The 23,678-nt window shown below is 26.3% G+C and overlaps 1 protein-coding gene across 1 annotated transcript in view; it reads left to right on the top strand.

Moving 5' to 3' along the window:
- Positions 1-19,207, top strand: part of LOC107437144 (DNA damage-binding protein pic) — a 39,454-nt gene extending 20,247 nt beyond the window's left edge. Inside the window, exons 9-25 of the mRNA XM_016049053.3 lie at positions 844-1,019; positions 1,940-2,048; positions 2,833-3,011; positions 4,961-5,121; positions 5,981-6,111; positions 7,089-7,273; positions 8,867-8,962; positions 9,833-9,961; positions 10,037-10,149; positions 11,318-11,482; positions 11,577-11,842; positions 14,148-14,257; positions 15,298-15,383; positions 15,764-15,847; positions 16,641-16,743; positions 17,541-17,664; positions 18,971-19,207. Coding sequence (XP_015904539.1) covers positions 844-1,019; positions 1,940-2,048; positions 2,833-3,011; positions 4,961-5,121; positions 5,981-6,111; positions 7,089-7,273; positions 8,867-8,962; positions 9,833-9,961; positions 10,037-10,149; positions 11,318-11,482; positions 11,577-11,842; positions 14,148-14,257; positions 15,298-15,383; positions 15,764-15,847; positions 16,641-16,743; positions 17,541-17,664; positions 18,971-19,054 — 2,301 coding nt within the window. The 3' untranslated portion in view covers positions 19,055-19,207. The remainder of the gene's footprint in view (positions 1-843; positions 1,020-1,939; positions 2,049-2,832; positions 3,012-4,960; positions 5,122-5,980; positions 6,112-7,088; positions 7,274-8,866; positions 8,963-9,832; positions 9,962-10,036; positions 10,150-11,317; positions 11,483-11,576; positions 11,843-14,147; positions 14,258-15,297; positions 15,384-15,763; positions 15,848-16,640; positions 16,744-17,540; positions 17,665-18,970) is intronic.
- Positions 19,208-23,678: the final 4,471 nt, after the last annotated feature.

Consider the following 23,678-nt stretch of genomic DNA (forward strand, 5'->3'; position numbering starts at 1 on the left):
GTGCCAAATGTTGCATACCATGCACCTTTTTTTACCCCTCCTGAAATCTCCTGAATTCTTGTTAGGGAAACTCCTGAATGTTAATTTTGCTAGGTTGGCACGTCTGTTCATGTAACTGAGATTTTCAATTTCTAAGTTCAAAACTTTTCAATTCAAAACTTTTTAAAATTGTTTTTTGCAAACATGTCAAGTCTTAAAGGGCTACAGGAATTAAAGAACAAGAAAAAGCATTTTAAAAAAAAAATCCTTTCAATATTAAAAAATATTTTAATTTTCAAACTTTAAATAAGTAAAATAACATTTAAGTAATACATTTTAAAAAGATTGTGATCGAAAGATTTCGTAAATTTAGTGAGTGATTATGGGCTTACAGCTAGAAAAATTATCATAAACACAATAATAATGCACTGATTTTATCAAACTCTGCACACTTCTAGATGGAATTGATTTAGTTTTCAATAAAAAAATTTTAAAAAAATGGCTGCTGTTTGCAAAGATTTCCTTTTTTAACCTCTAATATCTAGTAAATTTTATCTAGAATAAGTGTGAAATTTTCAAGAAATATTTTTTTTCTTTCTGTTTTCACTTGAAATTCTATTAAATCTCTTCTAAAGTTTCACTCCATATGATTTATTATGCTGGAAGATGCTTTTTGACACGTTATGCTCTTAAATAATTTTTTTAAAAAGGGGATTATTTGGAAATTTTAAAACCTTTCCTTTTTCTTTTAATCTACCTACCTATTTAGAGTAAAATTCTTGTACTCTATACTTTATTAATATTACTATGTTATTTGTAGATATGCAATTAGATGAATTTTTGATGTATAAAATTTATTTTTAGTTGGTCACTTGTTCTGGTGCTTATAAGGAAGGTTCACTTCGTATAATTCGCAATGGTATTGGTATTCATGAGCATGCAAGCATTGACCTTCCAGGTGTTAAAGGTTTGTGGCCCTTGAGAGTCGATAGTGACAAATATGATGATACTTTAATATTGTCATTTGTTGGTCAAACGAGGTGAGTCAAATTTTAATTTATTGGAAATTCACTTTCAAAGATATTTCAACTGTGTTGTAATTGTGGAATGTTTTATGTTCTTTTTCAATGTTATTGGCTGATAAGTACTTTGCCAAATTTGTGCATTTCTCTCTGTTACAACATTGCCTCAGTTAATAAAATACGAATTCACAGTTAAGGAAGAAAATAAAAACAACATTGTGTTTGGGTTAACTATTAAAAAAAGATCAAAGAAGGTCAAAGTGCCTATATATAAACAATACAATGGTTTAATATGTAAACAGTAGTTTATATAAATAGAATATGTAAACAATAGTTTAATATAAAAATGTTGCCTTTTGAACATAGTCAAATATAATAAGGATTTTTCCTTTTATTATACTCTCATAGTTGTTTTTGATGTAAGAAAAAGTTGTTGCTGGTTTGAGATTCTTCTGACATTTTTTATTAATGTTTCTATGCTATTTTGTTATTATTTTAATTACTCATAAGCTTAAGAGTTTCTTGGACTCAATGTACACACAGATTGAAAAAAAAAAAGGAAACTTTAAATGTAAGTAATTTAAATGCTTTCTTTTTGAGCAAAATAATTTCACATAATTTTTTATTATTTTTTTTTCTTGATTCGATTGAGATAGCTGTTTTCAGACTTTCTGTTCTTTTTCTCACTTTTATGTCTGTTATTAGTGTTAATGAAACAATTGGAAAATTACCTTGATAAATTTTATTTAAACTAATGGTTTTCTATTTGAACTAAGTTTGTATAGTTTTTTTACAATACGCAATTTTGTCAAAAAAAAGTTTTTTTTTTTTTTGTAGGGGAAAGATATATATATACACACCCATACGTAATAATAGCTTCATAATCTGGATCAAATCAAATGAACGCTTTCTCTTGACATTTTTTTAAAATATTGCAGGGTTTTGACTATGGCTGGTGAAGAAGTTGAAGAAACTAATGTATCTGGAATTGATATTAGTCAGCAAACATATTTGTGTGCAAATGTTCGCTTTGATCAAATCATTCAAGTGAGTTTTATTTCTAAAGTAATATGTAGGGTGTGTTTGCCTATAGTTAAAATTTATTTTAATACTTAAAGATAAAATTGTTTCTCCAACTCTCTACAGTTAAAAATGATCTCTACAATTAAATGATGAAAATTAGTGATATCACAGTAATTGTTTCACTTTCATGAAATTGCTACTTATGTAGCACTCTTTTTAAATTTCTATCTTATAAGGTTAATAATTTCTTTTCTTTTATAATTTCTTTCTCTATGTTTGGTTTCTTATCTCTTCTTTAATGATTATTGCTACTTGCATAAAAATCTAGCTACTCTACAGAATTACTCTAATTTATAAAACAGCTATAAGCTATAGCAAATTACCATTTATTCCCATCTAAGAGGTATATAAACGTATGATGGACATTTTCACAATTTTGTTAATCTGAAAAAATTATCTAAATTTATATTATGTAGCAGGATGAGTGTTGCTTTCAGGATTCTCTTATATGTCTATTTTATACGCTCAAAAAATCTCCTATCCACGTGTGTTTTTTTGTGTTTTTTTTTTGTTTCAGATATCACATTTTTATTTACTTAAATAATTATTGAATATTTCAAAAAACTAAGAATATCATATCAACAAGTAAATTTAAGTATTAAATATATTTCCCTTAGTTTTAGTTTCAGTAAAATATGAAATTTTTATACATTCTAACTTAAATATTATTTTTTCCTTGTTTGTAATACAAAAAGCATTATTTATATTTTGATATCATTTGAAACAGATATGTTTATATTTTAAACAGGTTACTGCAACTTCAATTAGGTTAATCAGCAGACCAACTAAAAAGGTTTTGAGTCAATGGATGCCACCTCATGGGGAGACAATATGTGTTGTATCTGCTAATGCTTCTCAACTGGTGTTGGCTCTCCGAACTGATCTATATTACTTTGAAATTTTTGAAGAGGAACTGAGACAAGTGGGGTAATAATCTTTTTAATGATCGTTTTAAAGCTCTGAATAAACATTTAAAAAAATTATTATCAAGGTTAATGTTGTAAAATTAAGTGATTTGAGGAAGTTTTTTGCCCAGTTAATCAATCTTTAAGTATTTTAGAGTTAAGAGCATTACATTAAAATTGAACTACATGTTTATAAATATACAAGACAATGTATCCTGTAGAAGATTTCTTTTTTTGCTTTGTTTCAATTTAATGAACTGTACAGTATCATAAATTAGATTTTTGTATCAATTTATTTCAACTCTAGTTAATTAAAAATCATATTAAATATTAAAATAAAATCTTAAGTGCTTTTAAATGATATTATAGTCTAATTTGTGTCATGTACAGTATTCTAACCATATTTTTTTTTAAATTTATGTATGTGATTTGAACCATAATGAAATGGATAAGATCTAATTTTCGTACATATTTATTTTTACCGTCTAGTTTTTAATGCAGAAATTTTTTTTAAACTTCTCAAAAATATTCAGAGATAGTTAATATCTTTGTATGAAAGTATTATTAAAAATTTATTCTGTAAAATAAATTGTTATTCCACAATTACAACTGAAATTTATGTAGACAGCAAATATATTAAAATAATGATCAATGTCTTACTCATTCATTTCGTAGTTAGAAGTTTAAAAAAATATATATGTACTAGGAGGCTCCGCCCCCTGCTCGCCAACCCCCGAGAATTGCTACGCAATCCTATGTGGTTCACGCCGTGAACCATGGCTCGCTGCGCTCGCTCGCCAATGAGCACAGTGTTCTAGCACAAAGACATAATATATTATCATCAAATACATAGTATTTTATCATCAAAGACATAGTATTGTACTTATGTAGATGAATTCTACCAATGTTCTTATTGGCTTTTAAAAAAGTATATTAGCTATTTAGATTGTACATGGTGAAAAAATCAAAACATTAGCTAAATAAGAAACATATTAGCAAAATAAATTATCAAATATTGCTTCACTAATATTCTGCATTTTAAAACGTGAAAATGCAATGCATAAATAAACGCGAAATATAAAAAAATTCAATGCATTCAATACAAACACTTAAACGTTTTTTAGACGTTTAGGTAGCTCCCAGTAGAAAAATATCAATTCAACAGCAGCCTTTTAAAGCATTCTCACTTCAATTAATTAATTAATTCCTAATTGAGTTTAAATTAAATATTGTCATGTTTTTAGTGCATGAATCTGAATTGAGCAACCTGATAATGCTCACTCTGGTTATTGTTATCTAGTTGCTCACTACGTGCTCTTGCGCGCCGAATCCATTCAATTAAAAATGAAAACAATTGCCAGCGCGAGAAAAGAAATATCATCGGTTTTATTGATACATACATACGTACGTATTAGCGTTTTATATAATACAGATTCTATGAACATATATGTATTAGAAAATATATCTGTATTAATTTGAATGCTTCCTTTTCATAAATGCAACATTGTTAGCATTTCATTCTGTTTTCAGTGCAGTTTATTTTTCTGAATTTCTCACTTCTTTTTTTATAATCTGTTTTGACAGCAAGAAAGCATAACAGTGTTTTAAGACAAGTTTATTCAGAGGTATCCTCTTGAAAGTGCAAAAGGAATTGGATATTAATATTCTCCTCTTGAATGAGTAACTGCTCATGGGGTTTATACTTAAAAGTTTAAATTTTTTTCTTTGAATTTAGCACTGTATAATCTCTATAGTTTCACATCAGTCTTGAAGGAAGGAGGAAATGAGGAAAATTTCTTGGCTGCAATTTATGTAAAGAACAGTTATTAATGGCCATTAAGTTGACTGTTTTTAAAATTTTAAGTTATGTTAGCTCTAAATGACCCTATTTATATATTGGCAGTTTTGAAGCTTAGTTTAAACCTACAGAATCACTACATAATAAAGAGTTAAATTTTCTACTTTGTGTAGCCATACGGTGTTAGAATTTGAAATCGCTTGTCTTGATGTCAACCCACTGGATACTTCTGAAAAGACATCAATTTGTGCTGTTGGTTGTTGGACAGACATCTCTATTCGAATTCTTTCACTTCCATCTTTAAAAGAATTGCATAAAGAAATGTTAGGAGGTGGTAAGTATATTATTATTATTTTTTTTTTTTGTATTAAATTTTTTTTTTTCATATTTAAATGTCATTTTATACTTTTATTATAATTTAATAAACTGTTAAATTGACTATGTTATTTCAAGATTCCTTGAAATATATTTATTACTTCTCATCTGGTTTATTTGTAGCTGTTTTATTAGTATGCTTTTTCAGTAGAAGATCTATGTAAGTTAATTCTATAAACTGCTATTCTCGATTAACTGTATTAACTTAACAATCTCTAAAGCAAACCAAAATTGATAAATTTGTTGATTTTTAGTTCTAATTATCTTGATACTTTAATTAATTTTTGTAAATAATAAATACTTAGTGCATATTTTTGTGTTTTAAACTATTAGTATTTAAAAATTTTTTTTAAAGCTGTAATACCTCTGTGTTCCAAATATGTATTGCTATGTTTAATTGGTAAGTTTAATAATGTGTTTAATCATCATATCAATTTATTTATATGTGTAATGTAATAGAATTCTATATTACACTAAGCCTCACATTTCAAGGTTTGCTTTATAAAGATCTTCTAATGTTTATAGAAACTAACTTGTAGATGGCTTTTGATTTTTCTAGATATTTTATGCAAAATTTTAAAGTTTATTCATTTAGTGATTAGTTTTATTTCCGCTCTCTTTTCAATGTCATATATATTTATTACTTAGAGAGCTATATCCTTCCTCGTTTGATTATTTTATTCTAATATGCCATCATAACTGAAATATGCATTTAGACAGTTTAATCTATTGGTTTCTATTTTAGTGACTAGAATTTTTATTTTTACAAGGTTATTGCTTTAATGTCTTAATTAAATGTGTATTTTTAATTTGTTTAGATATTATTCCAAGGTCTATACTAGCTGCAGCATTTGAAACTACACAGTATTTACTTTGTGCCTTGGGTGATGGCTCTTTATTTTATTTCACAATAGATCCTGAGACTCGTGCACTTGCTGATAGGAAAAAAGTATGTTTTAAGATTATTTCATTTGTTGATTTTAAATATGTATTTCAATGTTCATGTTGTAATTATTGCTAATTTTATCTAATAAAGTTGTTTGATCTAAGTAGTTTTGGGGGTAAAAATGTGTGTTTAAGAAATGCTTGTATAGTTTTAAAATAATTTAAATTAAATAATTGATTTTTTTAATAATTGATCTTTTAATCATTTGAATTAAATAACTGATTTTTTAAATATAGGTCCTATAAATAAAGTGATTTTGACTTTGTCCAATAAAGCTTCAAATGCTTTTTTCAAAAAAACTTGTTTTGGGAAAAATTACTCACATATTTCACAATTTAATTTCCAAATATTTCACAATTTAAAATATTTGGAATTTATAAACTTTGAATTTACAAATATTTAGTCTTTAAAAATTTAAAGAACTTTTCCAATCAAAAGCGTTAATATAAAGTCAATTTTCTTTTTTAATATTCATTTTTTATGTTTTCAGAAGTACTGATCAATTAAAAAAATTAAATAGGAAATGGAATTATTTTGTGAAATAAGTTAGCTTAAGTGATTTTTTCCATTTTACACTTGACTTTTAATTTGTACTTATTAAAATAATATAATTCGTTTAGACTGTTGAAGAGTTAGCTCATTTAAAAGTGAAATTTTTATAGGTATATATAATTCTTAATTTAATGGACAAAATTTTATAACAGATAGTATAAACCAAAAGTACTCTTAACTGAATTAGAAAGGATCACAATATATAGGAACTCACTATTAGTCTGTTTTTATTTTATTTTTATTTTCAAGGGAAATTTTTTCTAGTGCAGCAAAAATTATATAAAAGTAAAAATAATAAATGTATGTTATCCCAGAACAAATAACAAAAATGAGGCTTCTTACAATAATTCTTATAAACATTCAAGATTAAAAATGTTTTATATTTTTTTCTTTTTTTCTTTATGCTTATATATTTTTTTTATTTATAGGTTACTTTAGGAACACAGCCTACTTCTCTTAAAACATTTAGATCTCTTGCAACGACAAATGTGTTTGCTTGTTCTGATCGTCCTACTGTGATATATTCTAGCAATCATAAACTTGTATTTTCAAATGTCAATCTTAAAGAAGTTAGCCATATGTGCCCTTTGAACTCAGAAGGATATCCAGACAGGTCTGCTCGATTGATTATTCTTAAATCATTACTCTCTTATCTTGAGGAAGATTATTAACTTTAGTAAAGGGTTAAATTTCAAAATAAAAAGAGCGAGAGATGATCATACTGTTTAGACATAAGTTAGTAAAATTTGTGTCTGGTGTGTAAAATCATTTGCAACTTTCTGGTTTATTTTAAAATTAAATCCATCTATGGTTTGCTCATATAGTTTTATTTTTTTCTGTCATTGAAATCCAGGATAGTAATACTTTTAATTTTAAGAAGATTATTTGCATTTCTATAGATAAAATAGTTTTCATAGATTGTACTAAAGATTTCTGTTATACAAAATAATTTTATAAATAGTAAAAAAAATCATCAATCAAATTTTAATCCAGTGTGTAGGAGACGTAGCTCTCATTTTGCTACTGCTAACCAAACCCCAATAATTGCTTTAGAATTGCCTTAAAATATAACTTCTTATAGACCATTGGTTGGTAATTCTGTTACTTAAATTCATGTAGTGGTGTTTGAATAAATTCATTGTTAAATCTGGCTAACAATCTATGGAGAGAAAAAACTTAGTTTCAATACGAGCTGTTCTAATACAAATTAGCATTTTTATGGATGTTAGGTAAAAATGTTGACTCTTTGAAAATAAGGGCAAATAAGAATTTAATATCTTACGCCATTATAATACTAAAAAGGACTCTTCCAAGCTTGATTTTTTATTTGAGATGTGTGATACTCAAAGATTTTAATTATTTAATTAACAAAACAAACGGCCATAGTATTATTGAGTATTAAGTACTAAAGATGTAAATGCTATCATTAGGTGAGTTATTGACTTCCAATTCTAATGTGATTTTATTTCTGACTGACTATTTTAATTCATGAAATATGCTCTCTTCTCACCAGCTTTGCATTATTATTATTATTTTTAGACTTCTACAGTAAAATGTTTTTTTTTTTAATAAAAAATATGGTTGAAAAATATTTATATATCAAATATGCTAATAAAAATATAAACTTTCTTTGTCAATTTGACTGTTTGACCGAAATATTGATTACTGAGTAATGTAGATTACTATTCAGTATTTGTCTGTTGCTCTATAATGTGTTAATAAAATTGATTAGTTGTAACTTGTAGGATTTGCATTGGAATGAAACAAACAGCACATTTATCTCATTGGAACAGCTCACTAGCTCTTGTTTATTTCCGCAATATTGACTTTAATATTTATAAAATAATCTTGTCCTGTAAATACTTATTTAAATAAGAAAAAATTAAATGATTACTTTTTTTATTACATAATTCTTCATCTTTTTATTGATTCCATCTTTAATTGCTGTGCATTGTGGAAATATTACTTAAAAAATTAGCTGTCAATTATTTTTTTTCTTCTCCAATATGAAAACCCACTTTTCTGTGCCAGAAAGTCAATATGTATTTTATATTTTAACCAAGTTAAGTTTAAGATTAAAGAAAGAAAATATTTTTAAAAAAATGTCATTATCACTATTATATTATTGTTACTTTACTAAATATATTTTATTATTTTTATAAAAAAAAATTGAATTATTAACAAATTTTTTTTTTTTTTAATTTAGCTTAGCATTGTCATTTGATAATTCTCTCTTAATTGGAACTATTGATGAAATTCAGAAACTGCATATTAGAACTATTCCTCTGGGTGAATCTCCCAGGTAAGAAAATAAATTGTATTTTATCATTGTTATGTTATCGTTGTATTTTATCACTGTTATCATTGTCCTTAATGTTACATTAAGCAGTTAATTCACTCAACTAATTCATTCAGATTAGTCTACTAACTAAGCACAAATATTAATTATTTAAATACCAAATGAGACCTACCTGTCAAATTTGTTTCTTAACTGAAACCAGAATTGCTAATGTTCAAAGAAATATATAATCATGAAATTATTTGTTTCAATAATTATAAAAAAAATATTTAATCTGCTTACTAGTTTTAGAACAAAGTTAGCTAAACCTCTCAAATTCATGTGCAAATGTTAACCAAGATTTATATATATTTGCATACTTTTCACCCAGTCTGTAATTTTAATTATTATTTGAAACTTTAAAAAATACAAATATGTACCACTGGATATAATTAAATTATATCTAAATATAGACACCTGCAATTGATTAATATGAATATTTGTTATTTTGTGTGAAATTAACTGATTATAAATAGGTTAATAAAATTATATCGAATTCTGAGTGTTTCATTTTGATTATTTTTTATTTGTGGCTTGTTTCTCTATCAGTCAGAAGAGGTAAATTGTTTACAAGCGAGCTATAGTGAGTTTCTTTGTGCTTAAACAAACTCTCTATTTCACACTTAGAGGTACACCAATGCCACATTTTCTCCCTATTAGCGAGTTTGTGATATAAAAATTTTTGTGTAATTTTTTTTTCCAAATTTAATGCTTTTTTGTTTTTGGTCAAGCTACAAATGCTTTTGAGTATGCCCTGTTAAATTGTTAACAAATGACATATAAATAAACTACATACATTATTAACACTAACTTGATTTGACTTATACTTAAAAGGAGAATTGCCTATCAAGAGAATACACAAACATTTGGTGTTATCACATCAAGAATAGATTTTCATGACAGTTGTGGACTTACTCCTACGAGGCGAAGTGCCAGTACTCAAGCTCAAAGTGTTTCTGCTAGGTAAGAATACAATCTACTTTTAAATGATTTCATTTAAATAATTCAATTATTTTCACCTATGTCTTTACTTTGTAGTTCAACAATGAATTCTAGTATTAAGCTGCAAACTACAGGTCAAACTGCAGATGATTGCGGCCAAGAAGTTGATGTTCACAGCTTGCTTATTTTTGATCAGCATACGTTTGAAGGTAATTTTTATGTTTTATATGTTAAAGAATTTAGGCAGCTGTTTTTGAATAGCATATATGTAAATTTTAAAAGTAAATTTCCTACAGTATTAATTTAAAGAAAGTAATAAATCCAGAGTAATTAAGACTCAAAAGAAAATATCATAGCTGCCAACTCTTCTGGATTTTTTGGAAGTTTTTATATATATGTATTTAATTTGGTAGCAAAAGTTTTACATTCACTCTTGAATAATGTTTCAAATTTTATTCAATATTCTTTTAACTACCAATACATTTAAATATTTTAAACATACATAAAGAAAACCTGCTTCTCTTGTTTTAAGAGATGGTGAAAACTAAATTAAGTATTTGCCTTCTAAATCACTTCAATAGTTATTGCACTGCCACTAGTAAAAAAATGAAAAGTATATATATATATATATTTAAAAAGCCAAATCTCAGGATCATAGTTTAGTTTAATGTATGTATATTTTTTTATTATTTTATTTCTCTAATAATCTATACTATATATTTTATATTATACCAGAATTTTAAAAAAAAATTAAATTCTTTTTCTTTATATATTTTTTATGTAATTTCCATTAAGTTTTGACTAATAAAACTAAAGTAATGAATTTTAACTCTAGTATTTTGTTATAGAAATCTTGATCTTTAAAGTTCTTCTGAGCATGTGCAGACTTTGTATTCATGTACAAATTTTAGTATTGTTTGTATATGTCTAGAGAGTTTAAATTAGAAGTGTAAAATAGTTAGCTGTGAATTGTACTTTTTAAAAATTTATTAACAGTTTAACTTTTACTAAATTTATTAATCTGGTGTCTTAATTTTAATAAAAATTGGTCTTGCAGACTATTTTTATCTTAGATTCAAACTAATAATTAGAAGTAATTATCAAAAAAAAAAAAAATAGTAAATAAATAAAGATTTTCATACTCCATAAATTAATAATAAACTAAAACTGTCCACATAACAATATCTATTCTAATAGAACAAATGAATGATATTTTTTTATCAGAAATTTACTTAGCTTTTTGAGTTTTGTAAATGTATATACCATCATTTTTTTATAGTTTTGTATAATGGCTAATAAAATTTATCTTAGCTTTTTTTCCATAATCATTGTTGTTAGAGTTATAGCATTATTATATGATAATTCTTTATTTTACAGTACTCCATGCTCACCAATTTTTGCCCAATGAATTTGCTATTAGTATCATATCATCAAAACTTGGAGATGATCCAAATACTTATTATATAATTGGTACAGCTATTATAAATTCAGATGAATCTGAGCCAAAACAAGGTCGATTTGTGATATTTCAATGGAAAGATGGTAAATAGTTATTGTAGATATTTTTTTCCCCAACCATGTATGTATGTTGCGTAATTTTTGCTTGCTCATTTTCTTCACTTCTTTTTTACTCTAGGTAAACTAACACAAGTAGCTGAAAAAGAGATTAAAGGTGCTCCATATTGCATAGTTGAGTTTAATGGCAAACTATTAGCTTCAATTAATAGTACAGTCCGGTTATATGAATGGACTCCTGAAAAAGAACTACACAATGAATGTAGCTACTTCAACAATATTATTGCTCTTTTTGTAAAAACTAAAGGGGACTTCATTCTAGTCGGTGATATCATGAGGTCTATGGCTTTATTAGTTTACAAACCACTGGAAGGTAGCTTTGAAGAAGTAAGTGAAAACAACTTGTTTTACATCAGAAAATAGCTTTTTTTCTTTAATGACAAATATTGTATATACTAATTTAATAAAAATACTTCTTTCTGTTTCTACCCTTTTGATTTTGTAACCTTTTTAAGAAATAAAAGTTTCATTAAAGAAAATTTTTTAAAGTAACGCAAGTTACAAGCAAAAAGGAATAATACATGTCAAATTTTGTAAAATTAAGATCTGAATGATCTTTTAGTTGTAAGAAAAGCTTTTAATTGTGAAATTTGCAAATATTTACTGTTTTCCTTGAAAATATTTTTCTCAGTACGCAATTTACATTGAATTCTAAAAGTTATCTGAATTAACTTTTGCAAAAAGAAAGAGGGGAAAAAAAGATTTCTCGTTTTGAATTGTAAATTATGGAAAAAATTTTCTCTAAATATTTCTATTAAAAAAAATGTGTGTCACAATAGTAGAAGTTTTTGCAGGAGGGGATAATAGAAAATTATTCATTTTGAAACTTGTCACAAAAGCTTCATGTTAGATTTCAAAATTTACATGATCAAGTAATGAATACTATGGTTAAAAGGTTTAAATCCTTGATCCTTTAATGATAACAGTGAAACTAATGTTCCATAAATATACAAGAAAATTTGATATGACAAAAATGTGAATTGTGAACTCTAAATAAATATAAAAACTTAACATTTTCAAAATCACTTTTTTTTTAGAAAAGTAATATACGTTTTACACTTTTAATAGTGTTAATGACTTGTTTACAAATAACGTCTTTTATTTTAAAATGTTAAATGATTTTTCAAAATGCACTGCTATTTTTGACCTATATTTTCCCGAGCATTTGTTATTGAAGGAAGTTTTGTTTCCAAAAATTTTACTTTAACAGTGTGCCTGTTTGATTAATTATCAACATGTAATTATATGTTACACATAACATGTTTGATTGATTAACAATATATGGAAAGGTCACTCTTAAAAATAATCATATGCTAGATTATTGACTGTTATTGAAAAAGCCTCCTTACATTCAAACTTCATCCCTAACATGATATAATGTAGGATGATTCATGGGTAATGAGGTCTGAATAAAATTCTTTATCTTTCACTTCACGGGCTTTTAATATTTTGGCTCTTTAATAAATAAATTATAACAGGAGTGGATGAAATAAAACTGAAAATAAGCTCCAATGAAGACCATATAGAAACATTAGCTGTCATCTTGAACTTATATTAAAAATCATCTGAAATTTAAAAATGAGCCATTATTTTTGAAAGTGGAATAAGTTTACCCTTTTATTGGAGCTGAAAGGATGTTTATTTATTTTTTATAATTTTAATAACTTGTTTCATTTTGCTAGTTTAACACATTTATGTTATTACGGGATTAAAAGCATCATCCAAATTGATTAACCTTTGCCAATATTATTCAATTCATTCAAACACTACCCTTAAAAGCTTATACCAAAATAGACTTATTCCACTTTCAAAAATAATGGCACAAATATTAATGTTTGAGAGAGTAATGATAATTAGTGCCTGATTGATGATTTGATTAAAACTACTTGAATTGAATTTCCCTTGCATATTTTCAAAATATTTATAAGAGAAATTATTTTGAATTAAACAACAAAACTATTTTATGAAAATTTTACATACATTATCAAAATAATAACATTCTAAGCTCTTTAAGTATTGATAAGAAAGTAATCTGAAAATAGCAGATCTTTGTCATTGTCATTTCGTCAGATCTTGTCATTTCTTTACTAGGTATTAAATTAACAATTCATTACTCATACGATTATTTCATTTAGATGTTAAAAAAGTTTATAGATGACAAATTAAGATTAGTTTATTAAAACCATTTTAATTTTGGTTTAAAAATCTTATTTTTTGCTTAAGAATTAATAATAGATATTGCCTTTCAAATTATGGTTTTAGAAATCGGGAAATAGAACTTGATTAGAAGTTTTTATAAGAGTTGGAAATTGTTTTAAATTACAATAATAGTCTAATAACTATAACTAAGCAAGATGTATAAACGTATATATGATATAAATCTGCTCTTATTGAATGCAAAATTTTGCACATGAATGAGCAATAGGAAGCAATTTTGATATGAAAAACTGTCAAAAGTAGGTCAATATAGGATCATTGTATTTACGAGCCAATAAATAATATAAATTTTAATTCTATTTCTTATTTTTTAGAATTATGCCAACTATTGTATTGAACTTTTTTAAATTTTTCATCTGTTATCTTTTAAATTTTCTTCTTCTTTTTGTTAAAAACTATGTTGCCTTTATTTCAGATTGCAAGAGATCATCAACCGAATTGGATGACAGCTATAGAGATTTTAGATGATGATACTGTTTTAGGAGCTGAAAATTCTTTTAACTTATTTGTTTGTCAAAAAGACAGGTAAACATTTTTGTAAAATATCAGAGCTGTTGAAACAATTTAGCTTCATAATAATTGTTACTTTTTATGTGTAGTACTTTTTGTTAATAATATTTTCCTTTTTTTAAATCTGATTGATCTAGTTCAGCTTTTAATCTAAAGTGAGAAAATAGAAAGGAAAAAAATATATAGCTGCAATAAAAGCATCAAAAGAAATAGTGTTACAACTTCAATTCAAGTTGTCCAATAAACTTAGCAGGCTGTTCTTGTATTTAGCTATAACAACATAAATAAATTGAGATAGAGGAAATTAGATATTTTTATCTGTGTTTGAGAAGATATATTTAAAACATACAAAAAAACTAATTAATTTAAATAAATTACAAGGTCAAGTTTTAGGTCTGTTAACATTGATTTAAACGATGTTTTCTAATTAAATTGAAGCAGTAATCTGATATTTTATCATGTGTGAATTCTCCTTGTACCATCAGCACACAGAAAATTAAGCAAAATTTAATTTATTAAAAGTAATTGTTATTATAAATGAAAATTTTATTGTGATTATAAATTACCTTAATTTACAGTTAGCGATGTATAATTAATATTGATCTACAACTAATAGGACATCAAACAATATTTTGATCATAAGTAATTGTGCTTGCTTGCAACCTTGATTATAGGGTAAACCTTTGTGGAGTAATAAATTAAGCACAGCTCTTATATTTCTTGGAGATTTTTTTTTTTTTTTACAAATTAAAAGTTAAGAAAACCTTTGAGTTAAGTATTGAATCTAACTTGGTTTCACTTTTAAAAAAAATATAACCAACTACTTTTCAATAAGTGTTTCTTTTCTGTTTTTATTTATTTATTATGAATATTTATTATAAAAAAATTTCTTGCTTATATGTTACACAGATACAGTAACTGATTTTATTAGTCTTGAACTAGAAATTCCTTAGAATCAGAACTTTTATTAATCTACTTCAATAACTATGAGTACTACAACTAATAACTATGAGAACAATAACTACTACAACTTCAGTAACTTAATATTTTTGCAGTGCTGCTACAACAGATGAAGAGAGACAACATCTGCCAGAAATAGGACATTTCCATCTAGGAGAAATGGTTAATGTATTTCGAAAAGGTGATATTTGAATTTTGTTAGATTATTTGAAGGTTTAACTGCATAAATTGCATTGAATTATCTAAATTGCTTATATTAGCACAACACTGAATCTATTAATTCATCTTGTGACTATAACACTGTAAGAGTGAGAAAATCCTTGTTTTTACATTGCTGTCTTTTTGTAAGTTACATGATGTTAAGATTTGTAAAGTACACGATGTCGAACAGTTCTAAAGTGTGCAAGCAAAATTTATATATATTTTCTGTATGTAACTTTAGCAATGTTAATAGTTTTTTGTTTAGCTGAACAGTTATGCATTTTACACCATTTTTCTTATTGTCATACATATAATTAATACCTATAGCGAGAATAAGTGGAATTTATTATTGTTGTTTAGGTTCTCTTGTAATGCAACATCCTGGTGAAAGCACTACTCCTTGCACAGGATCAGTGTTGTATGGCAGTGTTAATGGTGCTATTGGTAAGTGAAATAGTTTTATAGGTGATCAGCAAAGCTAATACATTGACATCAATACATTACATTACTAATCAATATATAAATGTAATTTATAAATTACTTATGTGTAAATGTAATTTAAGTTTTTTACATAATTTAAATTTTTGTCTTAGGAAATGTGATAAATTGTAATTCATTTTGATAATTAATTATATTATTGTGAATAAGGAGTTATGCGATTTGATGTGAATATGATAGATTAATGCAAACTGTGAACATATATTTTAAAATTTAGAAATTTTAACATTTTAATCTATGCTTTGTTTCAGATTTATGTCAAATTTTATTTCAAAGTTCATTGCTAATAGTTTCCTCATTTAGTTCTTACAAAGAGATTATTTAGGATAGCCTTAAATACAATTCCCGGAAATTCAAAATTTTAAATTATTAGATATGTAAAAAATTTTCTTCTTGTATATAGAACTTTTTTTAATTCTGTTTGTATAATGTACATTAAATTATACCAGCAGATATTTTTTTTTCTTTCTTTTCAACTAGGTGAATAAACTTTTATTCAATTTGTATGTAAATAATGTAATCAAATCTCAAGTAATTTTCATGACGAAAAATGACATGCCAATTGCAGTAACAGTTTATGCATGATGAAATATTTCGTCAGACCCATAATAGGTTAAATAGCTTATTTAACTGTTCATGAAATTACTGTAATGTGATAAAGAACTCAGTCTTGTTTAGTTCATAGATTTAACTCGTAGGAACTAATAAAAAATATATATTTTTCTTTTCTTAAACATAGGTTTGGTGACACAAATACCTGAAGAATATTATAAATTTTTGCTGTCAGTCCAAAATAATCTTACCCGGGTGATTAAATCAGTTGGAAAAATTACACATTCATTGTATCCTTTACTTTATTTTCTTACATGTATTTTTATCTTGTCTTATAATATTTTAGTCTGTATGTGCTGTGTTAAAGAGAAAAACTTTGAACCTAACACCTGTCACATCAGCTCATCTTGATGCCCTGGAATCTTGTTTTATTTATATGAATGGAATTTCCTTACCAATTTTTTGTTGAAGAAAAAAATCATGTTTTTTTAATTATTAATAAATACAGGGAACTAAAATAAAACGTAAAGTTTTAAGTTTAAATTTTAATTTTTTTGCATGTAAATGAAATATTAGTCTTTTTATGACATTTTTTAAAATAAGGGACAACACGAAGTGATACTTTCTTAAATGCCAGAAGTGATATCCCATTTTTTACTCTTTTTTTTTTTCTGTGTAAATCTCCTGCAGCCATTGTAGACACAGTCGTAAAAAACATGTTTGCAGTCCCACAATCCAACAGCAAAACTCCCAAATTAAACTTGGCAAATTACAGCAGATTATTATTTTTGCTTCTGGCTGAGTAAAAACATGATAAAACAAAAAGTACTGAAAAACTGTGCTATGTCCAAGTTATCTCAGGATAATAAATATTTGCAATATATACATACCATAGTTAACTCTGGATTATCAGGGGAGTGGTTAGTGACATAAGTTCCTAACTACCTCTCCATTACATGTGGAAATGCATTTTACCCTGATTTTACTAGTTTATGTTCCTGAACACACTGTTTACTTTTGCTTCAATTAATTACTTATAAAAATTAAACCAATATTTATTTTTCACCTTCCTTGACTTGGTCTGTAGTTATCGAACTTTTTCAACTGAAAGGAAGTCAGAATTGGCATCTAATTTTATCGATGGTGATCTCATTGAAAGTTTTCTCGACTTAAATAGGCAACAAATGGAAAAGGTTGTGGAAGGTGTTCAGGTGAGTTTCTAGTTATTTATAAATATTTCTTTGAGTTGCATTCAGTTATATGTATACAGAACAGTGTCGAAGGCAGGAACACAAAAAGCGCTCCTTCATTATTCCTTATTAAAAATTACAATTGATGAAAAATGTTTGATTTTTTAAACTGGAAAAACATGTGTAAAAAATTGATTTTTATTTTCTGAAAATATGATTCACCTGGCAAATTTTATTATTTTTTAAAAAATAAAATGTAGACTTAAAAAAGTGAGAAATCATACTAAAAATTCTGAAACTATTTATTCATTGTGAATAATGTATCCTTTAATCCTTCCTATCAAATATCTTTTTTTCTGTTATTTATGTAGGCAGGCATGAATTGATTAAAATCAGTCAAATGCATGTATGTGAATAAGTAATATTGATATATTTTGACACTCTTTCCTTGTAAAGTACCATTATAATAGTTTCAATAGGCTAGTTAATCACCTAGTATTCAATAGGCTAGTATCTCACCTGCTTCTAGGAGGTTCTGAAATCCCAATAAATACAAAAAACTCATTTTTCCTTATGCTATTAACTCAATTTTGGTGCATAAAATTCAATTTTAAAAGGCACCTGGCTGAGCTTTAAAAATAACTGATAATTAAAAATCTACATTTTTCTTTTTGAGCTCTTGTTATTTTTGTAAGGCTTGGCAGCTTTTCTTTCATTGAACATTAGTTATAACCATATAAAATTTGTAAGAAATTGTGATATCTTTCCATGTTGTTTTCCCCTATAAATACACATAGTGGGCCAAAGAAAATCTTATGAAAAAAAAAGGGAAATTTTTTGCAACAGTATGCATATACTAGACTACTTTTAAACACGACAAACTTTATTCTGTAGCAAAAGAATGATAAAATAAATTACTTTAGAATTACATCAATTAAATAATAGCCTATTAAAATAGTAACTTGACATGACACTTACTATATAAAATTAATAAAAATATTCATTATTTTTCAGTATGTATCTTGCTAACACTTTTTAACAATTAAAAAAAAATAATTCAACTTTTTTTAGTTGTATATGAATATGGTTTCTACGTATGAGTATAAAATTTCCAATGTCATTTTGAAAATAATCTGGTTAATATCTAATCTAATTGGAAGGGTTGCACCTTTTCCCTATAATTCATAGGAAGTGGCCAATAATCAACATGTTTACATTCTAAATCATAAAAAAAATTATTTGATATCAAAATTTTAAATTACACTTCGTGTTATTTCTTTATCAGTAGCATTAAGGTTTTTTTTATTATATAAATCTTTCATTTTAGTATGATGATGGATCTGGTATGAAAAGAGATGCAACCGTTGATGACATTGTCAAAGTTGTGGAAGAACTTACTAGGATTCATTAGTGTTACCAATTGCACAATATTTGTGTAAAAAGAACTATTTTAAGTAATGCTTTGTAAAAATAGTGTTATAAGCATCCTGTAAATAAAATTCATTGAGAAGTATCCTAAATTTCAGTGACAGTTTTCAAAATAAAATTGACTTTAACTGAATAATTTGTTTCATTCCATTACTATATTTTCAAATACTTTGGAAGTGACCACATTGAGACAAAGAATAAAAATGCTGTTGCAGTCTACAGGAAAGAAAATGTTAAATATAGAATGAACCTAAATACCATGCCAACCTTGGTGGTATTTAAAAAAAAAAAAACGGATCACACGGAGCAACTTTTGATCTAATAATCCGATTTTCATGTTCTAGTACTCTATCTTGATTGATGGTTTAAGAGGGTGACCTCGAATATGCTAATTAATTAATACAGACAATATTTTAAGTTATTAAATCGGACACAAAAGCATACCTTCTCTAAAAAAAAACATGCATTTTTTACCCCCAAAGTATGGGGGGTTGGACCAAGTAGTTCGGTCAGGAGAGCAGTCCAAAGTAAAGACCTCACAATAAATTTTCAAATGAATTTGAAAATTTGTTTATCCACAATATAACTTTTAGAAAAAATTTATTATTCAATAGTCGAAAATTTTTTGAATTGTAAGGTAAATTTTTTACATTATTTTAAAGAATGACATTTTACATGGCAAAATACAAAATTTGAGGGAAATCAGTCTAATAGTTCCTGAGAAATCAAAAGTTATATTTTTAAAATTTGAGTTATTGGGAACCATTTGACCGATTTTGCAATGAATAATTATTCTTTAAAATGATGTACTTGACCTTACAATTCAATTTTTTTCAGTATTATTAAATAAATAATAAAAAGTTAAAAATATAACTTTGGATAAACTAATTTTATAATTGTCTGCAATTTTTTAATTTTCTTAAAAAGTTCTCTAGATATGGTGAAATACACAAAAAATAAAATTAAGGAGACCCAACTTTGGACTGCTCTCCTGACCAAATATCACAGATTATGGCTACCCCCTATATTTTAGAGATAAGAAATCTTAATCTGTCAACAAAAAAAAAAAATTATGTTTAATCAGAGAAGTTAAATTTTTGTGTCTGATTTCATCATCTAAAATTAATTAGCATATTTGAGATAACCCTTTCGAACTTTTAAGATAGTTCTAGAACATAAAAATTAGATCAAAAGTTATTCAGTATTTATAAAAGGGTGGTCTCTTTTCAAGTGACCCCCATCAACCAAAGTTCAAGCAAGAAAAGTAACTGTCACAATAACAAGAAAAATCTAATTAAATTATTTTAAAATGCACAATACATACGCTCTCATAACTTATGATCAAATTAATTAATTTGGAAATAAAGCCACTTCTGGTTGCAGCTAAAGTATCCTCCATGTTTTTTATCTGACTTAAAACCATTTAACAATCAAGAGGACAATGGCATCAATATTATGTCAAGTTTCAATAATGGCAGCTTTAAATTCTGCCACAGACTGGAACTACTTTTTCATAAATACTGACTTAACCAAGATAGCCCTTTATGTTTTCTGGCATTGAGGATATGAGAAAGGGAAAGTCATTTATGACAGGCACCCTAATATCTCAAAACCAACATTTTGATAATTTTGCAGAGTATATGAAGGCATTTTCTAGCTGGAATTTCAGACTTGGGCAGAAAATTTTCACTTCAAATGCCAGTAAATGAGTTACTAGCATTTTTAGGTAGTAAGCAGCCGTTATTCGGCCAAGGGGAAAGACTTGGTAAGTTTACTCACCATAGCCAAAATCTTCCTTCATCATTTATAAGCCTCTCCATTATTGTTGTGGTAACAAATATACTCAAATGATACATCATTTTTTTTATAGTACAGAATGCTTAGTTATAATGTACCTTATTAATAAAAATTTTAATTATTTAAAAGTTTTGAATCCCTGTTACTAATCTAATATTTCAATTATAAGGGTTTCAATAATTAGTAATAGTTTTTATTGTTAGTTTTGCTATTTTATTAATTAAGCAATTAAAAAAGAATAACATACCTCTTTTAATAATTAATTTAGTGGTTTAATTTTCTTAAATAAAAATTTTTTGACTGTGAACTTTTTCTTCAAGAATTTCTTCCTCTCTATAAAAATTTTCCTCTGGTACACTTTAAACACATAAGATCTCTTGGCTATTTTATACTGATGTTTCTCTTGCCCTGTGAAGCAGATAGACAATGAAAAAGAATCAAATGAACTTATGAATCAGACAGACAAAATTTATTTATTTAGAATAATACTTTTTCAGCACATTCTTGAAGGGTTAAAGATATTAGGGTTATTTGGTCCCTTTAAATGTGTTTTGTTTAAATCTTTTCAGGAACTTGGATAAAGACAAAATTATTGAATTAGAGACAATGATTAATAGGTTAAAAACCTAATCCATTTTGTCAATAAAAAACAGAAACTAAACAAGTGAAAATCAATAGATTAAAATGAAATTTTGTTGATAATATATCCATAATGTCTTGTGTATAATTAAATGATTTTATATTTGAAGGGTGGAAAACTACACTTACATTACTGAGACAAAACATTTTTCTATTTTGTACCAACAACGAAGACAAACTAACAAAGTAAAAACTGGAAATACTAGAAACTCATAATTCATTATACATAAATGTATGATTCTGCTTAATATTTACTAATTTGAGTTGATACCTACTTATAAAAAACTAAAAGAAAAGAAATTTATTATTATTTTTTATATTTTACTTTTTGTACTTTTGCTTGTAATGAAAAGGAAATAAAAAAGAGAGATAATCTCTTAACATGATAAAACGTAAACAACAAATAAAATATCTAAAGATGAAAAGAAGGTAGATCACATAAAAATTTAGATTGAAAGTAACATACATACATCAAGCAGTAAAATTTAGATTCTTAAATAATAAGCAACAGTCAATTTCATTAATAATTTTCATATTCATTTTTTATAATTTTAAGCTTTTAGTGTTTATACATTTTTAAATAAATATTTTCTTCTCTACTTTGATTGAATTTCTTATCACAAATAAATATTGAAGAAGAAAAAATATTTTCATTTTAATAGTTGTATGTACAAGTAGTCAAAAATTTTACAGAATCTATGACCAGAGGTCACAACAGTGATTGCAGGTAATATTTCTCTTAATAACACTCTTAAAGTAAAGAATAATACTTTACTTAGATTATAAAACTTTGTATTCTTTACTTAGTGACACTTAGTAAAGAATGTTAAAAAGTAAGTTGGATATTTTTTGTAAATGATTCAGTGATGTTTTTAGAAAGTATTTTTATGCAAACTGAATTTTTTTATTTTCTGTTTTCAAAATATTATTTGACAAGCAAGGGACAGAAGAATTAGAGCTTTTTGGATATTCTTAGGGTTTTAAGGCAATGGAAACACAGCAATATAAAAAATAAAAATGTTGGAAAACGTAACATTCTTAAACATACAGCTTTAAGGAAAACATAGAAAAAGTAATGACCCAACACATATGGATATAATCATATATGAAGTTAATATACCACGACTAACCCTTCATGATTTGCTTTCAATAACAACTTTGTTAAAAGACAGAGATAGTTGCAACTCGAACTAAAAGTAATAATAATGAAAGAGGTAATGTAAGTGTTTAAAGCTCAGGAAAGGCTATAAAAAATGCCTCAAAACTGATGAAGGTGCATTTAAACAAAGGATTTTAAGAGTTATTGGGGGTAATTAAATGAGCTTAGTAACAAGTTACAATCACTGTGAAGTTAGATAAACTTCAATTTCATTTAACACTTACATTAAAATATTTTAAGTTCTAGAATTCTTGACTCAACTAGCATGTATAGAAAGTGGGTCTTTTATTTATCAAGAGATTACACCAAAGATTATTTTATAAAATTTTTATGCTGGTCAAGAATTTTCTATTTCTTTTTTTTATAGATTCTTAAATTAATTCATTTTTTAAAGTAAAATTATTGTTTAATAGCATTAAAATTTCATATCTTCTTCTTTTGTATAAATCAATTTGTAAAAAAAGTAGAGCTATAACTTTTTTTTCTATTTGAATGGTAGTCTTTAGAGATACAATCTTATATATCGGGTGTCCCAGGATGACTGGGACACTAACTTTAAGGGGAGGTATGGGACATCAAAAGGATTTAGATTTGCATAGCAACCCATGGTTGGAAATGTATTCCTTCGTCGCTAGGTGTTGTTGTTCAAAAGACAAAATGGAGCATGGTAGACTGTCCCCTTGCCTCTACACTCTCCTGATTCAAGCAGCTAGGATTTCTTCCTTTGGGGTGCACTGAAAAGTGCTGTGTACACGACACCTGAGGAATCTGAAATGTATCTGGATGTAAGAATGATACAAGGGATATCAAACAAAATGCTGGTGTATTTGAGCTGGTCTGCCAATCCATGGTCTGATGGCGTAACGCATGCACGGCTAGCAATGATGAAAATTTGAACACCATTTGTGACATCACAGTACGTGTAATATCTTTGACCAATAAATATTTTAGATTATCTTAGTCTTGTGTCACTTTTTTTCTTGTACCTGCCATGTTACATTCCCATGACGTT

This window comes from Parasteatoda tepidariorum, chromosome 1 (assembly GCF_043381705.1).
Source record: "Parasteatoda tepidariorum isolate YZ-2023 chromosome 1, CAS_Ptep_4.0, whole genome shotgun sequence".
NCBI lineage: Eukaryota > Metazoa > Arthropoda > Arachnida > Araneae > Theridiidae > Parasteatoda > Parasteatoda tepidariorum.